The sequence below is a fragment of the Solanum lycopersicum genome, chromosome 1 (assembly GCF_036512215.1).
Source record: "Solanum lycopersicum chromosome 1, SLM_r2.1".
Taxonomy (NCBI): Eukaryota; Viridiplantae; Streptophyta; class Magnoliopsida; order Solanales; family Solanaceae; genus Solanum; species Solanum lycopersicum.
In genome coordinates, this window is record NC_090800.1 from 68,933,961 (window position 1) to 68,960,386 (window position 26,426).

The following is a 26,426-nucleotide window of genomic DNA, read 5'->3' on the forward strand; positions in this document are numbered from 1 at the left end:
TTGAACGCTTTAATTATGATAAAGAAAATAAGAGAGCAAAACAATTTTACACTTGATATTTTATTTTAGAAACTTTCTTCTTATTTTCTTCATTTACCTTTTTTTCTACTTTTAATATTAAATGTATTATACCCACTTGATATCTTTATCATTTTAAGTATATTTATTATTTCTTGATGTGTGCCTAAAAAAACTTATTTTTGGGGTGTGTTTTAGAAATTATGGGTTGATTAATTTGTTAGGTCCTATTAGGTTTTAGCTTAGATTACATTTTAATGGTAATTTCACCTAGTGGTTGTGGTTTTACCTAATAGGTTTGTAACTGTAAATACAAAACTTCCCATGTGTTTTCGGCTTAATCAACAGATAGGTCGTGAAACTAAGACCACTAGACTGATCTCCAAAGTAGTGGGTTGACATATGGTTAAGTGAGAGATGGTGAGCCCTAGTCCCATATTCAAGCACTACCATCGAAAGAGTGAGTGCGGATAAGGCGTAAGATGGATAGTTTAGACGAGTGGGTCTCTGAGAAGAACCCATGTGATATGGGGTAAATTTCTTCAGAAGGAACTTCCTTTCATCTAAAGGATAGGCTAATCACCATTGCCTTGCAAAATTAGCTACCTAAAGCATACGCCCAACACTTTTATCTTAACATATAACAATCACACCCAAGAACTCTCTCTCTCATATTTTATCTTCCTTTTTATTTTTTGTTATTCTATTACTTGTCACAAAACCCCTTATCAATATTTGACACATTGGTGTCACAAATTAAATTTGTTTGTTTTTGTATTCGAAAATGTCCTAATTTATCTCTATTTAGAACGAAACCTAAGTAGTTACTACCTTAACTACCACTCCATGGGACACGACCCCAACCCTTGGTTGGGTTACTATACTAGATTCGATTTGTAGAACCTAAGACTATACACTAGTGTCATTGATCACGAGCTAAAATTAAAAATAAAAACAAAGCATCAAAGAATAAAAATGGAGCCACTACCAGGGAGTTTTGTCATGTAAAAATGTAGCTACTTATAGTTTTTAGTTCTTTGTAACGTAGCTTTTACTAAAAAAAAATTATTTTGTGGTTCATTGTTTTGTGTCATTGTGTATTTATGCAGAGTAACAAGAGTGGAAAACAACTGCAGAATTCACACAGACCATCCCCTCTTGAATGTGTTAAACCTCAGTGAATACCTCATACCTTTAAGCATGTAGAGGATAAGACTCTTAAGGAAATGTGGTTGTAGTTTAAAAAATTATTAGAACCATGCCCATTTCAGGGGATGACCAACAAGGTTTTACTAGAATGCTTATATAGAGGTATTAGGACCGAAACTAGAAGTCTCATCGATTAACGCTTACCGGGAGGTATACTCCTTCACCCCTACGAAGTGGTAGCCCGTACCCTTGATAATAGATATAACTTATAAAGGAAATGAAGAAAACTACGAGTGGGATTCACTTATAGCTTAAGTAGACAATCTATCCCAGCGACTGAAGGAGATAGAAACACACGATAAAATGGTGAATGAGCTGAAAAATAACATAGAAATGTTGTATGACACAACAACCCAAAAACTATAATAATTCAATATCAAGATGATAAAATTCTTGAGTTGATACCATGTCGTCATCCACCATTCGCGAGAGGCTCGCCTAACTACACCATTGGTGAACTCGAAGAAGAAGAATAAAGGTTGACTGGCGTCGTGACATAACGTTAACTAAGGCGTTGTCTGTGAGGCAACCCAAAACCCTGTAAGTATTTTAAATATCTTATTAAATTAAGGGTGTTTTGATTTTGTAGATTCATGAGTGGAGGGCTTCTAAAGGAAACGGTTTGTGGCACACAAGTTACGTTGGCAAAGAGCCAACTTGATTATTGATTGAGATAATGTCCGCTTTTTAACTCTACAAATAAGCTAGAGGTTCTGTATGGCTAAGCGAAAAAACAAAATCGCTTGGTGTATCGCCAATTAGCTGAGCAGAGTTTTAACTTACGTCACCAATGGAATTAGATATGAAAATGTTGTATAAAATCACTGCCTTTAATTCTCCAAAATTTTTACATTACTACCATTCTGGATTTTACTCTTTACAAAACTGTGGTATCTCGCAAGTATTTGAAGTTGAGTTATTATTGCTTGAATCTAGATCTACTGTCCGCTTATCGCCTAAATCTTCATCAGATCAGTAGCAAAGATTTGTCCTACATGACCCTCCTTCAATTAAGATATTTTCTATTTGGAGATATGTTTTTCCCAAGTAAGGTATGCTAAACTCTCTGATATGGGAATGATAGAAATTTGAATACTCTAGGCAGAGTTATGTGGACACAACTAGCAGTTGAGTAGAGAATTTTGTAAATTCTCCTTGAAGGGTTAAAAGGTCGATTTATGGAAAGTAGAATTACAAATAGATTATCAGCTAATCTCGCAAGCAAGATATGGCCCACCGGGACACTCGGGGGTCATTAAAACTGATTGAGTCATAAATGGCCCCAGTCTGCACATAGAATGCGTTTAACAGTCGGCATAAAGAGTTTGAGTCACTGAATATTATATATAGTTTCCCTAACGGATTTCGTTTACATATCAACCAAAACCTAGATTAATCCTACTAACAACATCTGAATCTTATTTGGATTGCAGGTATAGCCAGATTTAAAGTTATAGAAAAACTAACACCTCCTCAAGGAAAAGCAACTGGGGGTACGTAAAATACACCGATATGCACAGAGAGAGCAAAAATGAAGATACTTACTTCAAGTAGAAATGGCAAAGATATCCCGATTCCCCAACAAAAATCATTAAATAGGGCAAAGGATGATGGGTTCAGAATTATTCTTGAAGAAAAACTCTTATCCATAGATGGAGTAATTAATATATATCCTGAAATTATGAGCACACAGAAGTGTCACCACTTCCAGGTTTTCACTAAGTCGTGTGGCTCATACATTCCAAGTCTGGTTCGAGAGTGTTACACATCATATAAATCTCTGATGCAATTGGGAATGAAACATGTTGCAATAGTTAAGCCAATCAATTCTGTATTAGTACAGGGGACAGTTGTCCAGCATGATCCCGACAGTATTAATGTTATCTTAGGTCATCCTAAACACATGGAGGAAGCATGCAAACACCTATCCAAAGCAATATCACTGGATAACATGAAAGATTGGTTAGCTCCCCTAATTTCATATGATACCCTAAATTGATTAAGGGATGGCATAACAATTGAAAAGAAAAGACTAAATGTAGTAGCTTGATATTGGTTTTGGTTTTATCAGTAGCTTAATCATGCCTTCACAAAATGAATCTATCATACAGCCTGCAAGGGTCGCATGCCTAGGATGCTTTATTGACAGAATTCAATTCAATTTGGGGGAGATCATAAATTTTGAGATCCTCATGATCTTAAAATGGTGCAAAACATCAATTTCTTTCCCAGTATTGATCAGTAAATTGTGCAAACAGCTCAAGTACCTAAAGAAGCTCAACGGAATATGTTAATCACTCCTACATCATTCACCGACATTAGAAGAATCGAAGCAGGATACCTTAAGGATCTGTAGGAGAACAATTTAAAGTGAACAGTTTCAAAAGACGATACAACTAATACAACATGGAAAGTTCCTACTATGATTAGAAATAAACTTACCGCTATCATCGCATGTCACGTTTACATCACATAAGCTATGGTTTACAGAATAATAGAACTTGCTCAGACACCGAATCATCGAATAGTTTCCCTAGAAACCTCTATTGTAGGAACGATCGAGATTGCTCTGACTATTGTTGTTAAACCAATAAAAACAACTATTGATGAATTTCAGGCAAGAATGGGTGTGTGCAAATGTAACTAAAGAACCATTGATAAGATGCAACATAAAAGGATGTGATCACAATAATGAAAACGTAAATAGAGTAGGTGAAGTCCATCCTTATGTCTCGGCGAGTGACTAAACATGAACATGAACTCTGACAAAAAGCTACATCACTGAGGACACACCTGATACTGCTGACAAGGAACCAATGAGATAGAACAAATCTTGATGGGGGCAGCAGTACTAGTTTCTATCAGGAGTAAACACCCTACTATCTTTAATAGGGGGAAACACACCAACACACGGAAAAACAACTTGAACATGATTTCTTTCCTTACTCTCTCTTCCATATAACTTTGAATTAACTTCTGTGTATCATATGAACTGCACTTGAGGACAAATATTTTTTATTGTAGTAGGGTGAGGCCAACCTTGTTTGGTTAAGCTGAATTTTGCATGTTTTGAGATGGGTTGTCTTTTTCAAATTGTGTTTTAAAATCTTATTTTTTTGTGGATTGTTGAGCTTATGGCTCGCTTTTTGGGGTCTTAATTTCAAAATAATTTTGATCCTTCCAAAAATTTTAATTTCGAAAATTTGCCCCCTCTTGTGATGAAAGTGGTTGTTCTTGTACAAATTTAAGTCTTCGTTTAAATCATACTGATAACTTAAAAGGTGCTCTCAATTGAACAAACATGAATGTGCGGGTACCACAAAAAGGAATGAAGTTACATAGCCAATATGTGAACTCTTAGCATCTCGCAGTAATTATCCAATTATTGAATTGATTCTTTTGCAACGACCATTGTACACCAGCAAAAAATTGATTTCTTATTTTACCTAAGTGTCAATGTTTAGTGTGATGATATTACTTTGAACCTTGGATGAATAAACATAGAATTTTCCCAATTAGTTAGTCTGATTGATTTAGAAAGGTGTCCTCTTGAGATGATCTTATGCTCTAATCAAAGAGTCAAAGCCAATTTTGACATATACCTCTTCTGTGGCGTACACCGTGAGCGTGTGAAACTCAGTTGAACACCCTTTGAGCCTTACCTCTTCTTTGGAAAAAAATTATGACACCAAGACCTTATGGTATCCATCACGTTTAATCCACTTGATATGTGACATAAGTGAATAACCAACATAGGCCAAAGCCTAAGTTGGGGGTGTGGTATGAAGGGAAAGGAGAAGTCAAGAAGTGCAGGAAAAGTCTCACAAACCCATGGTATTGCGTAGAAATGGAAACCCTTGATACATGAAAAAAAGAAACAAAAAGAGAAGAATGAATAAGAAGGTTGTGGAATAAAAGCACAAAAAGAAATCAGATTTCCAAGCAATCCATGGAGAAGAATGACACAATGACTTAAAGGCACTTGAATAAGGATTTATCAATTAACAAAGAAGATGTGTTGAGAAATTCACATCTCATTGAGAAAAAATCCACCGAGCCTAAATAACCATACCTTTTTCCTCACCCCCCATTAAATTTCTTAGAAAGACATTTTTATCTTGATTGAACGAAACGAAAGTCAATTGCAAAATAAGGGCAAACCTATGGGTAAAAACATGAATTGTACCCCCTCTTTGTGAGTGTGAGTATTGCATCAGATTCATGAACTTAAGTTAATAAATCTACATGTATAAAAATGGAATCATTCTTTGTGTAAGGTCATGTAGATACTTTTGTTGAGCATGAACTTTTATTAGAAGACAATATTGTGAGCTCGAAAATCTTTGGTAATGGTGTGTCACAACTTGAATCTTTGAATATACAACTGAGGTATGCATGAGTAATTTAAGTCTTGTTGTGCGTATTAACGATTGCGTTTTGTGTAGCACTATTTGAGATATCTTACTTAAAAGGATGAACTTAATTTTATCTGAGGACAAGAAAAAGATTAAGTTTGGGGTGTTCATGAGTCCTCGAATTGGACTTATCTATGGTCTTATTTAATGCATATAAGGTCCTTGATTGTTTATTTTATCTCAATTTATGATAAAAACTCCTAAATTTTAGGTATTTGTGGATTTGAAGGAGCATGGACACTTAGGCGTAAAAAGGAAAAAAAGGGACAAAAAGAGCTGAAAATACAAAGGTGTGCATCGCCAAGCTGCCAAATAGAAAAGTTTTTTCCTTCTGTCATAGCAAGTGAGCCTGAAGGAAGTGGATCAAAAGGTGACGAAAATAATCAGCCGAATCTTCGTTGATCAGTTCCATGAAGCAGAATATTACCACCGATCGACCCAGAACACATAGATAAGGAAGGCATCGTGAAAATGGCGATGAACTCAAAAAAGGGCGATTCAGCGAAAAATGACTAATTGCTCCGAAAAGATTTTCCAGTACAATTCTGAAGTCTATAAATATTGACCTCTTTTATTATTTAGATATAGTAAATTAGAGTGTAAAACAATTTTATACTTGATATTTTATTTTAGAAATTTTTTTCATATGTTCTCTCTAAATTTGGAGAGGGCTTTGTGGAAGCTTGCCGAAAGAAGTTCATCTTCTAATTTTGGAAGTGGGTCTTCTCCATTTACCTAACTTTGCTACTTTTAAGGTGTAATCTCTAATACCCACTTGATTTCATTATCATTTTGAGCATATTTGATAATTACTTGATATGTGGCTAATAACCCCCTATTCTTGGGGTGTGATTTAGCAATTATGGGTTTATCATTTCAAAAACAAAACTAACCAATGTCTTTTGGCTTCCTCGAGGAAGAAGTCGTGAAACTAAGACCACTAGATTGATCTCCGAAGGAGTGGGTCGATATGCGCGAGAGGGTGAGCCCTAGTTCCATACCCAAACACCCTTACTGAAAGAGCGAGTTTGGATAAGGCATAGGCTAGATAGTTTAGACGAGTGGGTGTCTGAGAGGAAACCATTTTATATGGGGTAAGTTTCTCAAGAAGGAACTTGCATTCACCTGAATCTTAGCCTAGTCACCATTGTCCTGCCAAATTAGCTATAGAAATCATATATCCACCACTTTTATCTTCACATATAGAGATCACACCCTAAGAACTCTCTACCATACTTGATTTCCTTTATATTTTTTCTATTCTACTACTTGTGACAAAACCCCTTTCGATAATTAACAATTTGGTGTCACAAATTAATTGTGTTAATATTTGAAAATGTCTTAAACTATCACTATATACAACAGAATTCTAAGTAGCTACTACCTTCACTACTACTTTCTTGGGACACGACCCTAACCCTTGGTTGGGTTACTATAATAGTTTCGATTCGTAGACACTCAAACTGTAGGCTAGTGTCGTCGGTCATGATCTAAAGCTAGAAACAAAAATTAAGCATCAAAGAATCAATTTTCCATGTGTTGCATTTTTTATGGAACACTTTGTTAAATAAGTTTTAAAATATCACATATGTGTTTAATTTGAAAATGTTTAATTAGACTATTTACCATTTACCATGTTGCATTTACCTTATTTGGCAAAATATTCATAAAGGTACTATTATATATAAAACTTCATTTTTTAAGGATGATTTGAGAACCTAAATACAAAGCCTTTCCATAATTATTTTTAGTGAAACTAAATCATATAAATTTAAACGGAAAGATTACATATTTAAGTTATTATTAGATGTATGACATATTTGAAAAATGTTGTTGGAATACAAGTCATATGTTTTAGATATAGAGAAGAATATTAATCTTTATTTTATCACACAATTCCCATTAAAAGTTACTCAAGAATCCATAAAAATATTTTTTTAAATGACTTGTAAGAAAATAAACTAAAACTTTATAATTGGAGAAATTCTTAAAAATCATACCTCTAAAACATCGGCTATTGATTCATCATGTGTCATAAAATATGTTGGAACTTCAATTAATATTGCATCCTTATCATCACCATCTTTTCGTTGCTTATCCATATTCTAAAAGACAATAAGAAAAAATTAGTTAGATATTTAGTAAAACAAAAAGTTGTGTGAAATAATGCATGGTTTTCTAAAAGAGATAAAAATTGCTCACTTGCTACACGTTTGTGTGGATATATCAAGTAACATTTTAAGAAGATAATCTAAGAGATAGAATACCTCATATATAAAATAAAAAAATGAATGTTGATCAATCATATGCACTTTTTAAGAAGATACATGATGGTCGTGGTCATGCAAGTCTTAAGATTACTAAATTCGTGATAAATAGTTTTATCCTATTGGAATATGTAGCTCGTCTCCTGCTTTGACTAGAATTCCTAATCTACCTAGTAATCCTAAGGAAAAAGGAATAACTTATTTAGTGTAGATTCCATCAAAATATTTTGTGCATATCAGAAAAGGACGAAAACTAACACCTTGTAATTGGATTTACAAAACTTACCTCAACAACATTAGTTTTTGTTTCTTGAGATTCAAGTAAAGGTATGGGAACTTCCATCAATGTTGCATCTTGACCACCAACTTTGTCATGCTTATCCATATCCATGTTGCAAACATAAAAAAGTTAGTTAAAACTTTTGTAATTTTAAAAATTGTATGAAGTGATGAAGAAGGTTCTAAAAAAAGATATGAATTGTTCGCTTACTATGTTTCAAGCAATATTTTAAGAACGTGATCAATGTGATACAAAAATGAAAAAGAAAAGAGAAAGGGTTAAAAAATGTGTATTCATCGATAACATATATTATGTAACTAGATCAATATTGGTTGTTTTCATTTGAGATAGTTTGGTCATGTCATAGCTTGAGACTATGAAAAATCGAGGCATTAAATATACAAGAAAAAGGTTGTCTATGAAGACTTATCATTTTTGACATAATGTATATTTAACTAATGATATTGCACTACACATAAATATATGTACATGTGTATAGCTACTCGAAAGTATTATTTTTTATGTCTCCTATGTTTGCAGTAATAAAGATATAACATTAATCATTCATATATAAACTATTAAATCTCTATGTTTTTATGTTTGAACCTAAGTCATAAACTAAATTTTTTTATGATGCAACCATCTATTGAGTCTTGATAGTTATAAATGATTAGGTAAAAAAATCTCATATAATTAACATGTCAATTCAAAGGTTTTTGAAATATTATAGTTCATTAATTCAATTCATGTACTGCATACTCCATCTTTATCAATCATCATCGTCATTGTTCACCATTCCCAACTATTACAATCAATACCCCACAACTACCATCATCTATTACTTATCACTATCAATCACTACAATCAACAACAAAAATTAACATCAAATATTTAACCTCTTTTAATTTGTTTGAGTATTTATATTTTGTTGTCATGAAATGATTAAATTATTTTAGCTCTTAAGAAGAACATTATTTTTCTTTCATAACACAATTATCATAAAAAAGTTGTTCAATTATCTATTAAAAAATATTGTAGATTGCTTATGAGGAAAAATTAAGCACCATATCAGTAGACATGTTTTTCAAAAGCATACCTCTAAATCATCCATTAACATTGCATCATCGTCCACACAAATTTGGTGCTGGTTATTCATACCCTGGTAGAAAATAAAATTTAAAAAACTTCTCAGTCCAAGAAAATTGTTAAAAGTGGCTACTACCTTTAGATCTATAACAAGTAAAATTAATTCCCACCATATCAGTAATTATTTTTTTAAAAATTTGGTCAAACTCAAAATGATCGAGCCTCTCTCACTCTCCCTAGATGTACTAGAACATGAATACGTAAAATTATAAGAGAATATTAATAACATCAAAGAAAAAGAAAAAACAAAAAGATCCTAGATAATTTTATAAGAGAAGATATATATATATATATATACACAATAGATCAATGAAATTAACAAGGCATAAGTGTAAACCTCAAACTTTTTTGTGGCCGATTAACTGGATTAAGAATCTTGTTATGATAGAATGAACACAGAAGGCGGAGAAGGCAAAGTTAGGTGAAGGAAAAGTTAGGGTAAAAAGAAACTACATGTATATATACTTAGTGTCTTTACTTTTTTTTTCTTTGAACACTTTTTTCGTTGGTAGCATTAAAGGCAAATTCATGTAATCTTCATTTTGAATGTTTTTTTCACTAAAATTATTTTACTTGTTTTTCCTATTAAGTCATCAAACTATAACTTTATTCCCTAGAAACAAATTATTTCTCTTTATAGATTTTTTAGTTGGCATACCATGTCGTATTAATTTATTATCCTCTTATAATGTATGATAAAATAAATTTTAGTAGCAAATATTAAATGTAGTTTTTTTAATTTTAGATGGATAAATCAATTTAATTTTGTAACTATGTTGAAATGAAATTATATCATCCTAACGAGGATGATATTCTCACGACTCAAACCGCCGTGAGTGGCATCAACACTAATCAAGCTTGTGGGAGAATTAAAGACTAACCCGGACTAACCAACATTGTATAAATAAAACCAACTCTTGGCAAGAAAATAAATAAAACCATTAAGTTACTAAAGAATTGAATCCAATATAAACCAAATTAGATAATTAAAACAATAGTGACACAAAAGTTACCCCATAACTTAAAATAATCATACCAAAACTTTAAATAGTTGAACTTGAGACGCAACCTCCAAACTGAACATCAACTAAAACAGATAAGCCTATGCATGAATAAATGGATAAGAAGATTTAGAAGGATCCATGGTATCCTGAAAGATTGAGCTCACTCTTGGACTAGAAATTAGATATCTCTCAACAGAGGTCTCGAAATAACCGCCGGAAGAGGTCTTTTACTTAACATGAAAAAGAACATGGATACAACTACACAAACCATAGAGTACTAGTGGGATCACATGGAGACACAAATATATGGATGTAAACAGTCAGTACAATATAGTAACATAGAACAATGTATAACATAACAACAATTATCAACCACATAGACTCTGAGTCACGTGTCTTGAAACAACAACACTTGGGTCAAATAATGTATAAGTACATCTCTCACATGATCACAATGAAAATATTGGGTCCTCTCAACAAACTAAAAATCACATACATGAAGCTCTCACAAAAACTAAACTCTGGTTGTTAGTGTGCCGACATGGTACCCGAGCACGCATAATTAGTTTACCAATATTATATCCGATTCATTCATTGTTAGTCTACCAGCGTTGTACCCAAGCCAACAAGTAAATACAAACATTCATTAACAACCACATAGCATAATGAACAAGGCCAATTGAAAATCACAACTTCATTAAATGAGGTTATAACCTATATGATGTCATTTCATATGTCTCCCTACCATGAATTACAGAAATGATACTACGAAATATTTGATATGCATTCCTACATAGTTTGGAACATTGTCGCAAACTGAAAAAATGTGTTTGATATCATTCTTTTTGTCCTACCAAGACAAGAAAACCTAAAACACACAGATAATGATAACAAATAGAATTATAGAAAGAATAAAGTATATCACCCTAATGAAATGTAGAAATCATAATAAACTTCACTAAACTATAACACCTTTGACAGAACAAGAGGAAAACGCTGGACCTCATAGCAGGCCATATACCGTGAATAAGACCATGATGCGTCACCCTCATTGTGTCTCACACCCAATAACAAGATGGAGGAACAGGAACACTAAAAGGTCCATGGAACTCAAGAAGAGCTGCCAAGTTGGCGTGGAAAACAAATAAAACCACCCAATGACTTGTGAGGGACCATATACCACTAGACTGTTCGTTAAACCCCACACGGTCCGTTAAGTTGCCTCTAAAAAAATGACCCTGTACCACCCCAAATTCTATGAGAAACCAGGTTTTCCCAGACGATTGGTGGTGCTTCATAAAGTCCATGAATGGGCCTGTGAAAGAGGACTATAATCTTTTAAGTCACGGTAGTTTTTTTCTTTTCCCCTATAAGTTATGCAGTTAAACTATGTTATTTTATGCCTAAATTACATTTGTTTAGTCACTCTAAGCCTTATAATCGAGTTAGAAATAACCTAGGACCCTAATTTTCCTAATATCATCCAACTTAAAAAGAAAAGCTTACAAAGAGGCGATAATTTCTCCCAAGAACAAGTAAAGGTTTTCCTCAAGTTCAGCCCCGAAATCCAAATAATTTATGTTTAGTTTTCATCAGCATTTATGTTCGATTTTACTTTTTGGTTTCTTTGACTTATAAGGTCCCTTTAATTAAGTTAGTTCTTTTATATCTCATAAACTTTTCATACCTATGGTTTCTAGATTTTGAAGATTTGTTCGTGAATAAATATAGTCACATGAATAGAACCAAGAACCCTAGGTTGTGTAAATTTATAAAATATCACGAATCATACATGCAAGGAAAATATGACTAAATCTTTCCTCAAAGTTTGAAATGCAAGTCTTCAATATATATATGTTGCATTCTTAGTTAGCATATTAGTTTTTTGAGATACTCATTATTTCACTCCATTTAAGCTTCTCGTATTCATCTGGGAATCGATATAGAACTAAGTTGGATTAGTGTTCAAGTACCCTTAAGTACCAAAACAATGTGCCTACATAGGTTCATAAGTCGTATTAGTTCGGTATTCGTTTAAGTGACCACACCATAGTAAACCTTATACCCATAAAAAGGGCTCACGTGGTTTATGTTGTTAACCAAACCTCCCATAGTCAGAATGTTATTGCATTTACATATTTTTAGCATTTAAATAACTATACAATTTAACCTGTTAGCTTCATGATTAGTACTTGTTCGTTCCATCCAGTTTAGTTTAATTTTGCTTCAAAACAATTTATTACTTTGTTGAGCTTATATATATACACATCCTACATGCTCTGTTCATTCAAAGTACTGACACATACTTTTGTACTACATTGTTTTATGATATAGGTTTAGAAATTAAGCATCCAGATCACTCTAAGTCCAACTCCCAGTTTGAATTCATCATAGGTATAGTGATACGTTTATGGGGTAGCCATGGGATGGGAAAAACTTTATATGAGAGAATCAGTTCAACAGTCTTAATCTGAGATACGCACTAGGCACTACTTCTTGCATGGGTGTGTAGCACACAACACCTATAACGGAGAGGTTACTAGGTGTTCTAAGAATTTTCTCTTATTTTGTTATTTTTATTGTTCACAATGTGTAATTCAACTTCCCCTTTGTAATCCATTGTTATGCATTTTATATCATGCCTCCTTGTAGAACTAATACATAAAATGCTAACACATTTCCTCCAGTCCCGAAACATGAGGTTACAAATGCAAAATTCTAGAATGCAACCTAGCTTTTGTCTCAAACGTATCCAACTTAAACAATCAACATACATTAGTTTAGGCAAACCTTGAAGGTCGATTAGCTATAACCATGGTACAAGATTTCAATGCTTATGAATCCTCCTAAGTTCTAGGGTTGCAGGTAGGTGAGGAACTACATAACTTCATTAATGAGATCAAGAAGATTCTTTTTGTAGTGTAAGTGATAGTACTGATAAGGTGGACTTGGCATCCTTCAATTTTAAAGATGTGGTCATATTTTCTTCACATAATGGAAAGACAACTGGGGTGCGGATGCAGCTCGTGTGACATAAAACTACTTTGCTTGAGTTTTTTTGATAGGTTCTTCTCAAATTTTTTAGGGAGGCTAAGTACTAATTAGTCATAAACAAGAAGTAGGTTTCTATTATAGTCCAACAATACAAACTGTAGTTCACGCAACTCTCCAAGTATGCTCCACATATGGTTGACGATTTAAAAGCACAAATGAGCAGGTTCTTTTTTGAAGTATCCGATCTGGTGAATACAGAGTGCGGAAAGGCCATGTTATTTACAGGTATGAATATATCCAAACTAATGATTCATTCTGAGGAGGTTTAGGGAGATAAGCGTAGGTAAATGTACAAGACTAGGATGGATAACTATGAGTACTCTCAGAAGATGCCACGTAGTAGAAATCGCGCAATGTTTCAGTAGAGGTCTACAAACCCAACACATTTAATAAGCTAGTGCTTCGTCCCCCATGTTTCAACATGATCAAAAAGGGGGAAGGGAGAGCATTAGACTAACAGTCACCAGGGAGTGCTTCAAGTAACCAAAATTTCCCAACTTGTCAAAAGTGTTGTAAGAATCATCCAAGAGAGAGTCATGCAGGCATAGAAGGGTTCTTTGGGGGTGGTTAGTCAGGTCATAGGTTGAAGGTTTGATCCTCTTCAAGTAAAATACAAGAGGAAACATGTATCTATCTACAACTTCGGCAGCTTCAACTGGTCGTCCTAGTGAGTAGGTGCTTCATCTAGTTGAGATGGTGGTCAGTGTCATATAACATTGTATTCTCTTCAAGCTTGAGAGGAAAAAGAAGATTATCCTAATGTGGTCAATGGTTTGTTGCAAGTCATCCATTTTGAATTTTTATGCAACGTTACATCCATGGGTTACACTTTCCTTTTTTCACTCCTTATATAGAATTAAACATTTTTGTTAGTCCCAAAACTATCTCAGAATCCTTATGAGTCTCTACTCTAGGTTGTGACCCAGTTATAGGTAGATGGGCTTACAGAAGTTGCATTATCACAATTTTTGAGAAAGTCACCTCAGAAAACCTTGTAGAGTAAGATATAATAGATTTCAATATCATTTTGGAATGGATCTGTTACATTCTTATTATGAATCAGTTGATTACAGAACTAGGATATCAATTTTAGATTCCAAATGAGGCAGACTAAGAGTGCAAGGATAGTAAATAATTTCATGTTGGCCATGTTATATTTTCTTAATATGGTTAAGGATTAGTACTTTGAAACCCCAACTCTTGAGTCAGCCATAATCGTAAATGATTTTCTAGAAGTGTTGCCAGAAGTTCTTTCAAAAGATCTTCCCAGAGTCCCGAAAGGGTAATAACATCAGAATAAATTTGCTTCTATATACCAAGCCTATCTTGATTCCTCCTTACATAATGTCACAATCTAAGTTAAAGAAATTGAAAAAATAGTATCAAGAACTTTTATAAAAGGTCTTCATCTCACCCGGTATCAATATATATATGGTGCTCTAATATTTTTCATAAAAAGGAAAGATGATTCTCTCATAATATGCATTGATTATAGTCATATGAACATAGTCAAAATGAAGAATAAGTATCTCATCCTAGGGTAATAGATTATTTTATAAAATAGACCTCAGATTCAACTATAATCACAGATTCAGAGATAATAAATTCTCAAAGATAACCTTCAGTACTCGATATAGACAATATGAATTTTGTATTTATGTCTTTAATACTAATAAATGATATTGTAGTTTTCATGGACTTAATGAATAGGGTTTTCAAACACTATTTGGACTTTAAATCACCGTCTTTATCGATGATATCCTCATGTATTCTTGGAGTAAGGAAGGGCATGTAAATCATCTGATAGGTCTACGAGAAGAACTACCCGACTCATGACCTTGACTTTGAAATTGTAGTGTTATCCCTAATAATTTGGAGACACTACTTGTTTGGTGTTAATGTTGATCTGTTCACATATAATAAGAGCTTCTAGTATGTGGTAAACCAGAAACATTGTATATACATCAGAGGAGATGGATTGAATTTCCTAAACACTATGACATGCATAGGTTCTATCATTCGAGTAAGTCAAATATATTGGTTGACACCCTCAGCAGAGTACCAATGGGTAGTCTAGCACATATTCCAGAAGAGAAGAAAGAAGTAGCCAAGGATTTTCACTCGTGGGATAGTTCAGAATTTGTCAGAATCTTCCTTGGTAGTAGAGGTTAAGTTAAAAATGGATATTGATCCTAAATTATATCAGTTGAAAGGTTCAGTTAATCAGCAAAGAGTTAAGGTTTTCTCCGAAAGGGGTGACCTTGTGCTTTGTTACTAAAGTCACTTATTTGTTCCTAATATGGATGATTTGTGTAAGCAAATCCTTACAAAAGCACATAATTCCACATATTATATTTATCAAAGTCAAACGAAGATGTATCGTAATCACTGAGAAGTCTTTTTATGCAACAACATAAAGAGAAACATCATAGATTTGGTGGTTAAGTGTCCAAACTGTCAAAAAGTTTAAGTATAACATCAAAAATGAGTAGGTGTGACTCAAGATATTAACATTCCTACATCAAAGTGAGAAGTGATAAACATGGATTTTGTTATGGGTTCACATCTTACTCGCAAAAATATGACTCTATTTGTCTGATAGTGGACAAAGTCAATAAGTTAACTCACTTCTTGGCTGTCAAGACTATAAATTCAGCTGAGGATTTTACCAAAGTTCAAATCAGTGAGATACTAAGGTTGCATGGGGTTCCCTTTTCTTTATCATCACATATAGGGGGTCCTCCATTTACCTCTGATTTCTGGAAATCATTTCGAAAAGGGCTTGTTATTGAAGTAAATCTAAGTACAATATTTTAACCATAGATATACAGACCATAGAGGACATGTCGAGAGTATTAGTTTTAGATTTAAGGAGAATTTGGGATAATCACCTACCTCTTATAGAATTCAACTTTAATAATACCTTTTATTCCAGTTTCAGATGGGCAATTCTGAGGCATTGTATGGGCGTAGATACTAGTCCTTTGTTTGGTCATTCAAAATGGGAGATGTAACTTTATTAAGGTGAGATTTGGATCATGAGTCGATGGAGGAGGTTCATTTTAGAAAATATATACTAAAAGCAACTCAAAGTCATCAGAATTACTATGCACATATAAGAGAATGGACTTAGAGTTGGAAATCACTGACTGGTTTTCTAAATTTGTTACCCATGAAGAGAGGTGATGATATTTTGTAAGAAAGGGAAGCCCAATCCCAAGTATGTTGGTCCTTACAGAATCATGAAAATGGTTGGTAATGTTGCTTATGAGTTATAGCTAGCAACAAGATTAGCAGTTGTTTACCCACTCTTTCACATTCCCTTATTGAAGAACTTTGTGGGTGATCCGGCTTCGATAATACCTTTGGACAGTGTGGGTGATATGGATTTGATAATACCTTTAGAGAGTGTTGTTGTGAAGGATAGCCTCACCTATGAAGAGGTTCTAGTTGAAATTATTGGACATCTATTGGTAGGTTTAAAATTAAGCAAGTCGCTTATGTAAAGGTTTTGTGGAAAAGTCACTCCATAGATAGACATTCTTATGAATCAAAAGATGCCATGATTGGAAGTATCTATAACATCCAGGAAAAATGATAGTTTAAACTAGAGCCTAAGTGTATGACTAAAAATCATAAAAATGACTCCCCGAATGTTAATAAGTCATTTACGAATTATATGGGATTAAACTTAGGCTAATCCAAGAGGAAAGTTCCAAACGAAGGGGATCAAACCAAGTCCAAAGGCCAAGACTACCACTAGCCAAGAGAACAGTGCCTCACCTTGTAACGACCCGAGAGTACCCGCGAGTCGTAACATGGCGTACTTGCCCATGAAGGTATTTCGTACAAGCCTCTTAGCATTCATTCATCACCGAGGCAATAAAAATAGTACGAAATAAAAAAATTCCTCAGTAAAGTGAAAAATAGAAAACTCTTTTATAAAACAAAGAAATATTAAGTCTCAACATAGCAATCTTAGACATCAAATCAATTTTATGAGTACACAAACCTTTACAATCGAAATAAACTACTAAGAATCTATTACATAAAAAGCAAACAGAAGAATTTATTTTTCCTCGAATCCATGAGGATGTACCATGTATTGGAGAATGGAGGTCAAAGTCTTTAAATAGACAATACACCTAACACTTTCAACTTACACATTGTACTAAAAACATAAAGAAGATGGTATTATCACAATTAAGCCCTAAGTATGATGACCATGCAAAAATATGCTAACGAGGGAGATTTTGCCTAAAGTCATGCTTTTATGTCATTTTGTAAAGCTTCATGAACACTTGAACAATAAAGGCATAGCATAAGTCACAACCAACACGCAACTAACAATATCTCATTCAAGTCATTACCTTTACCCTTTTAATCTTATGCAGTCATACTTCAACTAGTACAAACATGAAATACAAGGGCACATACATTAGTAGATAATTTCATCATATTAGGACTTCTATCTAAAGTTACCCTAAGTCACCCTTACGTAAGTCATAAAGTGGCAGTCCATTCTACTTCTTCAGTTCACACATAAGTTTTCCTCATGGCTACATTTAGACAATAACCTTTATTTTTCAACATAACATGCTAAGTAACTTGTTTCATCAATAAATGAGAAACATACATCACATTGTAGAGACAATAAATCGACCATTCATTATTAACTTCATTTAGAGAACCTTCACATTAGTCATGAAGACTAAGGGAACTCACTCTAGCACCTTTAAAGCATACTCGTGCCATGTGTAGATAACATCTCATATTACTACTTGCATATTGTAGTACATATCAAGTAACTAGAGTGCACATCACAAATGATGGGAATAGGAATTAACCGACAGGGTCCATGCACGCTAGACATGGAGTCCGGTGTTCTCTCCCCACACACCCTAAAGAGTTTTTCTACTTTGAAAGCGTAGAACTAGTACACATCACATGTTTGTTTAGAGGATATCCAAAGATGTACATTTTTCTATAGCCTCTCACTCTGATAGAGACGTCATCTTAACCCTATCCACTCGGTGCTTACCCTTATTTCCCATAGATGAGTTTCACTCACATTTGTGAAAAAAATAAAGCACCAACATTTGGTCTACCAACTCATAGTACTTCTACCCAGAAGGGTTACAACTAATAGGTCTACCGATCGAGGTTCATTAAGGATAGCTCATTGACTTTCCAAGAAGGTTGCCTTACATATTGGGCCTACCGATACAAAGTTCATCAATCACATAGGGTTCTAGACTCATCATAAAGGGGCACCAAGCTTAGGTCTGCCTGTCCGATACATAGTCTAGAAATCATTTAATCATTAGCTGAAAGGGCACCATATGTAGATCTATTCGTTACTAGACATTCCTTAATTCATTCATTTAGACATATAAATCAAAATACATTCCAGTCTAGAAGAGGATGAATTAGCCTACTAATTCAAGACACATATAACTTTTTACATTCATTTATACAAGAATAAGATGCATAATCCTACCAATTCAATAGTATTTAGTAAGAATATACTTTCAATCACAGTGCATTCACATTCTATATTAGTTGATCATTTTGTCCTTTATTTCACACGCATGCCTTACATCATGTTCCTCAATATAATCTCATGATAATTCTTTACTCCCACACCATATGCCGTCATGGACATAATCACAATGGACAAAGAAAGTAAACACCTCCACCATAAGTGGATCACACATCAATCTATCACAATTCTATATCAATTTTACATTCACATGAAATTAGGTCAAACTTTCCCCTTTCGAGGCTATAATCACAATTCCTCTATTCACCAACACTTCACCATGATTAGACATAGATAATGATACAAATAAAAAATCTAAAGTATTCTACACATTAATCTATCATTATTTTTTATATTAAACAAACCCACTTCATAAGGTCAAATTTAGGAATATAGAGAAATATAGGTTCATAGATTTTTCCATCATAAACCATCAAGTAAACATCAATATCATCATAGCTTATCATTTGAAAACGTGTGATGCAAGAACCAATGAGTTCTCGTGAAATCTATGTTTTAGTTAAAAAAACAAATGCTTGAAAACATCTTTGAAATTGACTATAGGGTGAAAACTAGGTTTGTTGTCTATTATTAATATTGTTATTAGTAGTAGTAATATTATTCACATGAAGTATTTAAATATTGTTGAGATACATATCACATCTTTAAACTTTTGATAAGAACAATTTTCTTGTTATAAAAAAGAAATAACATTAGAATTTGATTATGTATTAGTCAAAATATTTACATATATGTATTAAAGGGAAAAAAACAAACAACTTATAATTGGAGGAACTTTTGCAAAGCGAACCTGAAAAATATCAGTGTTAGCTTTTTCTAGTGCAATAAAAGATATCGGAACGTCCATTAATGTTGTATCTTCATCACCATCAACTTGGTACTGCTTATCCATATATTATTCAAAAGTATGAAAAAATAATTAGATATTTTTAAAAATGAATAAATGTGTGGAGTAATTGAGAGGACGTTCAAAAAAATAAATAAAAATTGATCCCTTGCTAGGAATTTACATAGACACACGCGCACGCATGAAAACACAAATTATATATAGATATATACACACAAACACACCTCTTTGGAGTATTTCTTTTTGGATCGAAGGTTTTATAAAAAATAACTAATTTACCTCAAAGTTGTTGATAAGGTTTGTGTACACTTTATTCTTCTCATACCTCATTTCGTCAAATTACACTAGGTTTCTTGTTGTTTATATTATTATTATGGACATGACATATATAAATATTGTTGTCATACATATCATATCTTTTCACTTTATAGAAGATCATTATCTTCTTTCCAAAAAGAAATTAACATTAAATTTTTGTTTAGTCATTCATTAAAAGATTGTTGAATATGTATTAAAAGGGGAAAAAAAACTTATCATTAGAGAAAAATTTTCAAAGTGAACCTGCGAAAATTTAATGCTTGCTTTTTTTAGTGCAATAAAAGATATCGAAATGTCCATTAATGTTACATATTTATCACCATCAACTAGGTACTGCTTATCGATATTCTAGTTGAAAGTATGAAAAAAAATAGTTAGATATTATGCAAAATGGTAAATCTTGTGGAGTAATGGATGATAAGACTTTTTAAAAAAATCAAAAATTCTTGTTTGCTAGGAATTTACACACACGTAGGCGCGCACACACACGTACACGTACACATATTTTATATGACAATATCAATATATGATATGAAACTTTCATCCTAAATTAGACATTTTGTAACAAGATCAATGATTTATGTGCTACGAAAGTTTCATGCTAAATTAGAATTTTAATTTATATAAATTAATTTTTTTTTTGAAAACTAATTTAAAAAGATTCTATTTCTAAGGAAATTGTTAACTTGAGAGATGAACAATTATAAGCAGGCTTATATTTTAGCACTCAAATCTTATTACATAATCATAATACAAAGATGTTTATTCAAAGATCCATGCACAATTTATAATTTTATTATCCATTCAAACTTTGATTTCTTAGATATAAGCATAAAAATGAAATGAGACGTCAAACATGTTAGAGAACTTCTAGTACTACTATTACTAATACTATTATCTATATGTATTTAAATTACTATTTTACATTTATTATTATTTATGTCACTATAGGCCAATTAGTTTAGTTCAAATACATAAATAATGATTCACATAGCCTATTTTATTTTATTTTTGATTGAGACTATAGTTAAAAGTTGTCGCTGTTGTTGTTATGCGACTTATATTTTTAGCTTGAGGATTTATTCATCATTCTTCCATAAGATAACTAATATTTAAAAATTTATTACCAAACAAATAAAATATTTGTGTACACGTCTTACGAGATTGTGGGTTGATTAATTTGTTGGGTCCTACTAGATTGTACCTCAGATTGCATTTTAATGGTGATTTCACCTAGTGGTTGTGGTTTAACCTAATAGGTTTGTAACTGTAAATACAAAACTTCCTATGTGTTTTCGGCTTACTCGACAGATAGGTCGTGAAACTAAGACCACTAGACTGATCTCCAAGGTAGTGGGTTCACATGTGGTTAAGTGAGAGATGGTGAGCCCTAATCCCATATTCAAGAACTCCCATCGAAAGAGTGAGTGAGGATAAGGCGTAGGATGGATAGTTTAGACGAGTGGGTCTCTGAGAAGAACCCATGTGATACGGGGTAAATTGCCTCAGAAGGAACTTCCTTTCACCTAAACCATAGGTTAATCACCATTGCCTTGCGAAACTAGCTACCTAAAGCATACGCCCACCACTTTTATCTTAACATATAGCAATCACACCCAAGAACTCTCTCTCTCTCATATTTTATCTTCCTTTTATTTTTTGCTATTCTATTATTTGTCACAAAACCCCTTATCAATATTTGACATATTGGTGTCACAAATTAAATTTGTTTGTTTTTGAATTCGAAAATGTCCTAATTTATCACTATTTAGAAAGAAACTCTAAGTAGTTACTACCTTCACTACAACTCCATGGGACACGACCCCAACCCTTGGTTGGGTTAATATACTAGCTTCAATTCGTAGAAACTGAGACTATACACTAGTGTCGTTGATCACGAGCTAAAATTAAAAATAAAAACAAAGCATCAAAGAATAAAAATGGAGCCATTGCCAGGGAGAGTTGTCACTTAAAAATGTAGATACTTATAGTTTTTAGTTCTTTGTAACGTAGCTTTTACTAAAAAATTTTTAATTTTGTGGTTCATTGTTTTGTGTGATTGTGTATTTATGCAGAGTAACAAGAATGGAAAACAACTGCAGACTTCACACAGACCATCCCCTCTTGAATGTGTTAAACCTCAGGGAATACCTCATACCTTTAAGCATGTAGAGGATGAGACTCTTGAGGAAATGTGGTTGTAGTTTGAAAAAGTATTAGAACCATGCCCATTTCAGGGGATGACAAACAAGGTTTTACTAGAATGCTTATACAGAGGTATTAGTACCGAAACTGCAAGTATCATCGATCAACTCTTACCGGGAGGTATACTCCTTCACCCCTACGAAGTGGTAGCCCAAACCCTTGATAATATACCTATAACTTATAAAGGAAATGAAGAAAACTACGAGTGGGATTCACTTATAGCTTAAGTAGACAATCTATCCAAGCGACTGAAGGAGATAGAAACACAAGATAAAATGGTGAATAAGCTGAAAAATAACATATAAATGTTGTATGATACAACAACCCAAAAACTATAATCATTCAATATCAAGATGATAAAATTATTGATTTGATACCATGTCATCATCCACCATTCGCGAGAGGCTCGCCTAACTACACCATGGTTGAACTCGAAGAAGAAGAATAAAGTTTGTCTAGCGTCGTGCCGTAACGTTAACTAAGGCATTGTTTGGGAGGCAACCCAAAACCCTGTAAGCATTTTAAATATCTTATTTAAATATAGGGTGTTTTGATTTAGTATATTCATAAGTTGAGGGCTTCTGAAGGAAATGGTTTGTGGCACACAAATTATGTTGGCAAAGAGCCAACTTGATTGTTAATTGAGATAAATCCGCTTTTTAACTCTACAAATAAGTTGGAGGTTTTGTAAGACTCAGCGAAAAAGAAAATCGCTTGGCATATCACCATTTAGCTAAGTAGAGTTTCAACTTACGTCACCAACGGAATCAGATATGAAAAAGTTGTATAAAATCACTGCCTTTAATTCTCCACAATTTTTACATTACTACAATTCTGGATTTTCGTCTTTACAAAACTGTGATATCTCATAAGTATTTGAAGTTGAGTTATTATTGCTTGAATCTAGATCTATCTGCCGCTTATCGCCTAAAATTTCATCAGATCAGTAGCAAAGATTTGTTCTACATGACCCACCTTCAATTATGATATTTTCTATCTCGAGATATGTTTTTCCCAAGTAAGGTATGCAAAACTCTCTGATATGGGAATTATACAAATTTGAATATTCTAGGCAACAGTTATGTGGGCACAACTAGCAGTTGAGTAGAGAATTTTGTAAAATCTCCTTGAAGGGTTACAAGGTCGATTTATGGAAACTAGAATTACAAATAGAACATCAACTAGTCTAGCGAGCAAGATATGGCCCACCGAGACACTCGGTGGTCATTAAAATTGATTGAGTCATAAATGGCCCAAGTCTGCACAAAGAATGCGTTTAACAGTCGGCATAGAGAGTTTGAGTCGCTGAATATTATATATATTTTCCCAAACAGATTTTGTTTACATATCAACCAAACCCCAATTGAATTCTTCTAACAACATCTGAATCTTATTATGATTGCAGGTATACCAGATCTAAAGTTATAGAAAAACTAACACCTCCTCAAGGGAAAAGCAACTGGGGTACATAAAATACACGGATATGCACAGAGAGAGCCTAAATGAAGATACTTACATCAAGTAGAAATGGCAAAGATATCCCGATTCCCCAACCAAAATCATTAAATAGGACAAAGGATGATGGGTTCAAAATTATTCTTCAAGAAAAAATCTTATCCATAGATAGGGTGATTGATATATATCCTGAAATTATGAGCACACAAAAGTGTCATCACTTCCACGATTTCACTAAGCCGCGTGGCTCATACATTCCAAGTCTTGTTCGGGAGTGTTACACATCATACAAATCTCTTATGCAATTGGGAATGAAACATGTAGCAATAGTTAAGCCAATCAATTCTGTATTAGTGCGGGGGAAGGCTATCCAGTATGATCCTGACAGTATTAATGTTATCTTAGGTCGTCCTAAACACATGGAGGAAGCATGCAAACACCTATCCAAAGAAATTTCACTGGATAACATGAAAGATTGGTTAGCTCCCCTAATTTCATATGATACCCTAAATTGATTAAGGGTTGGCACAACAATTGAAAAAAACACTAAATGTAGTAGCTCGATATTGGTTTTGGTTTTATCAGTAGCTCAATCATGCCTTCACAAAATGAATCTATCATACAGCCTGGAAGGAGCGCATGCCTAGGATGCTTTATTGACAGAATTCAATTAAATTTGGGGGAGATCATAAATTTTGAGATCCTCATGATCTTAAAATGATGCAAAACATCAATTTCTTTCCCAGTATTGATCACTAATTTGTGCAAACAGCTCAAGTACCTAAAGAAGCTCAAAGGAATATGTTAATCACTCCTACATCATTCACCGACATTAGAAGAATTGAAGCAGAATACCTTAAGGATCTATAGGAGAACAGGTTAAAGGGAACGGTTTCAAAAGACCATACAACTAATAAAACGTGGAAAGTTCTTACTATGATTAGAAATAAACTTACCGCTATCATCACACGTGAGGTTTACGTCACACAAGCTATGTTTTACAGAATAATAGAACTTGCTCAGACTCTGTATCTAGTTTCCCTAAAAACCTCTATTTTAGGAATGATTGAGATTGTTCTGACTATTGTTGTTATACCAGTAAAAGCAACTATTGATGAACTTAAGGCAAGAATGGGTGTGTGCAAACGTAACTAAAGAACCATTGATAAGATGCAACATAAAAGGATGTGATCACGATAATGAAAACGTAAATAGAGTAGGTGAAGTCCATCCTTATGTCTCGGCGAGTGACTAAAAATGAACATGGACTCTGACAAAAAGCTACATCACTGAGGACACACCTGATACTGCTGACAAGGAACCAATGAGATAGAACAAATCTTGATGGGGACAGCAGTACTAGTTTCTTTCAGGAGTAAACACCCTGCTATCTTCAATAGGGGGAAACACACCAACACACAGAAAAACAACTTGAACAGGATTTCATTCCTTACTCTCTCTTACATATAACTTTGAATTAACTTTTGTGTATCATATGAACTGCACTTGAGGACAAATTCTTTTAATTGTAGTAGGGTGAGGCCCACCTTGTTTTGTTAAGCTGAATTTTGGCATGTTTTGAAATGGGTTGTCTTTTTCAAATTGTGTTTTAAAATCTTTTTTTTTTTTTGTGGATTGTTGAGATTTTGGCTCGCTTTTTGGGGTCTTAATTTCAAAATAATTTTGACCCTTCCTAAAATTTTACTTTCGAAAATTTGCCCCTTCTTGTGATGAAAGTGGTTGTTTTTGTACAAATTTAAGTCTTGGTTTAAATCATACTGATAACTTAAAAGGTGCTCTCAATCGAACAAACATGAATGTGCGGATACAACAAAAATGAATGAAGTTACATAGCCAGTATGTGAACTCTTAGCATCTCGCAGTCATTAACCAATTATTAAATTGATTCTTTTGCAACGACCATTGTACACCAGCAAAAAATTGTTGTCTTATTTTACCTAAGTGTCAATGTTTTGTGTGATGATCTTACTGTATGAATAAACGTAGAATTTTCCCGATTAGTTAGTCTGATTGATTTAAAAAAGGTGTCCTCTTGAGATGATTTTAGGCTCTAATCAAACAGTCTAAGACAATTTTGAAATATACCTCTTTTGTGGCGTACACCGTGAGCATGTGAAACTCAGTTGAACACCCTTTGAGCCTTACCTCTTCTTTGGAAAAAAATTATGACACCAAGACCTTATGGTATCCATCACGTATAATCCACTTGATATGTGATATAAGTGAATAACCAACATAGGCCAAAGCCTAAGTTGGGCGTGTGATAAGAAGGGAAAGGAGAAGTCAAGAAGTGCAGGAAAAGTCTCACAAACCCATGATATTACGTAGAAATTGAAACCCTTCATACATGAAAGAAGGAAACAAAAAGAGAAGAATGAATAAGAAGGTTGTGGAATAAAAGCACAAAAAGAATTCAGATTTCCAAGCAATCCATGGAGAAGAATGAAACAATGACTTAAAGGCACTTGACTAAGGATTTATCAATTAACAAAGAAGATGTGTTGAGAAATTCACATCTCATTGAGAAAAAATCCACTGAGCCTAAATGACCATAACTTTGTACTCAGCCCCCATTAAATTTCTTAGAAAGACATTTTTTATCTTGATTGAACGAAACGAAAGTC

At 33.5% G+C, this 26,426-nt stretch overlaps 1 protein-coding gene across 3 annotated transcripts in view; it reads right to left on the bottom strand.

The window, feature by feature from the left end:
- LOC104647591 (uncharacterized) overlaps positions 1–26,426 on the bottom strand; it is a 37,361-nt gene that overhangs the window by 5,851 nt on the left and 5,084 nt on the right. For 2 of the 3 annotated variants that reach the window (XM_026028996.2, XM_010323208.3), the window contains exons 5-8: positions 19,747–19,836; positions 9,286–9,348; positions 8,196–8,285; positions 7,643–7,747 (exon numbers count right to left, since the gene is read on the bottom strand). In XM_026028996.2, coding sequence (XP_025884781.1) covers positions 7,643–7,747; positions 8,196–8,285; positions 9,286–9,348; positions 19,747–19,836 — 348 coding nt within the window. The remainder of the gene's footprint in view (positions 1–7,642; positions 7,748–8,195; positions 8,286–9,285; positions 9,349–19,746; positions 19,837–26,426) is intronic. The other variant, XM_010323212.3, reaches the window with a different exon arrangement.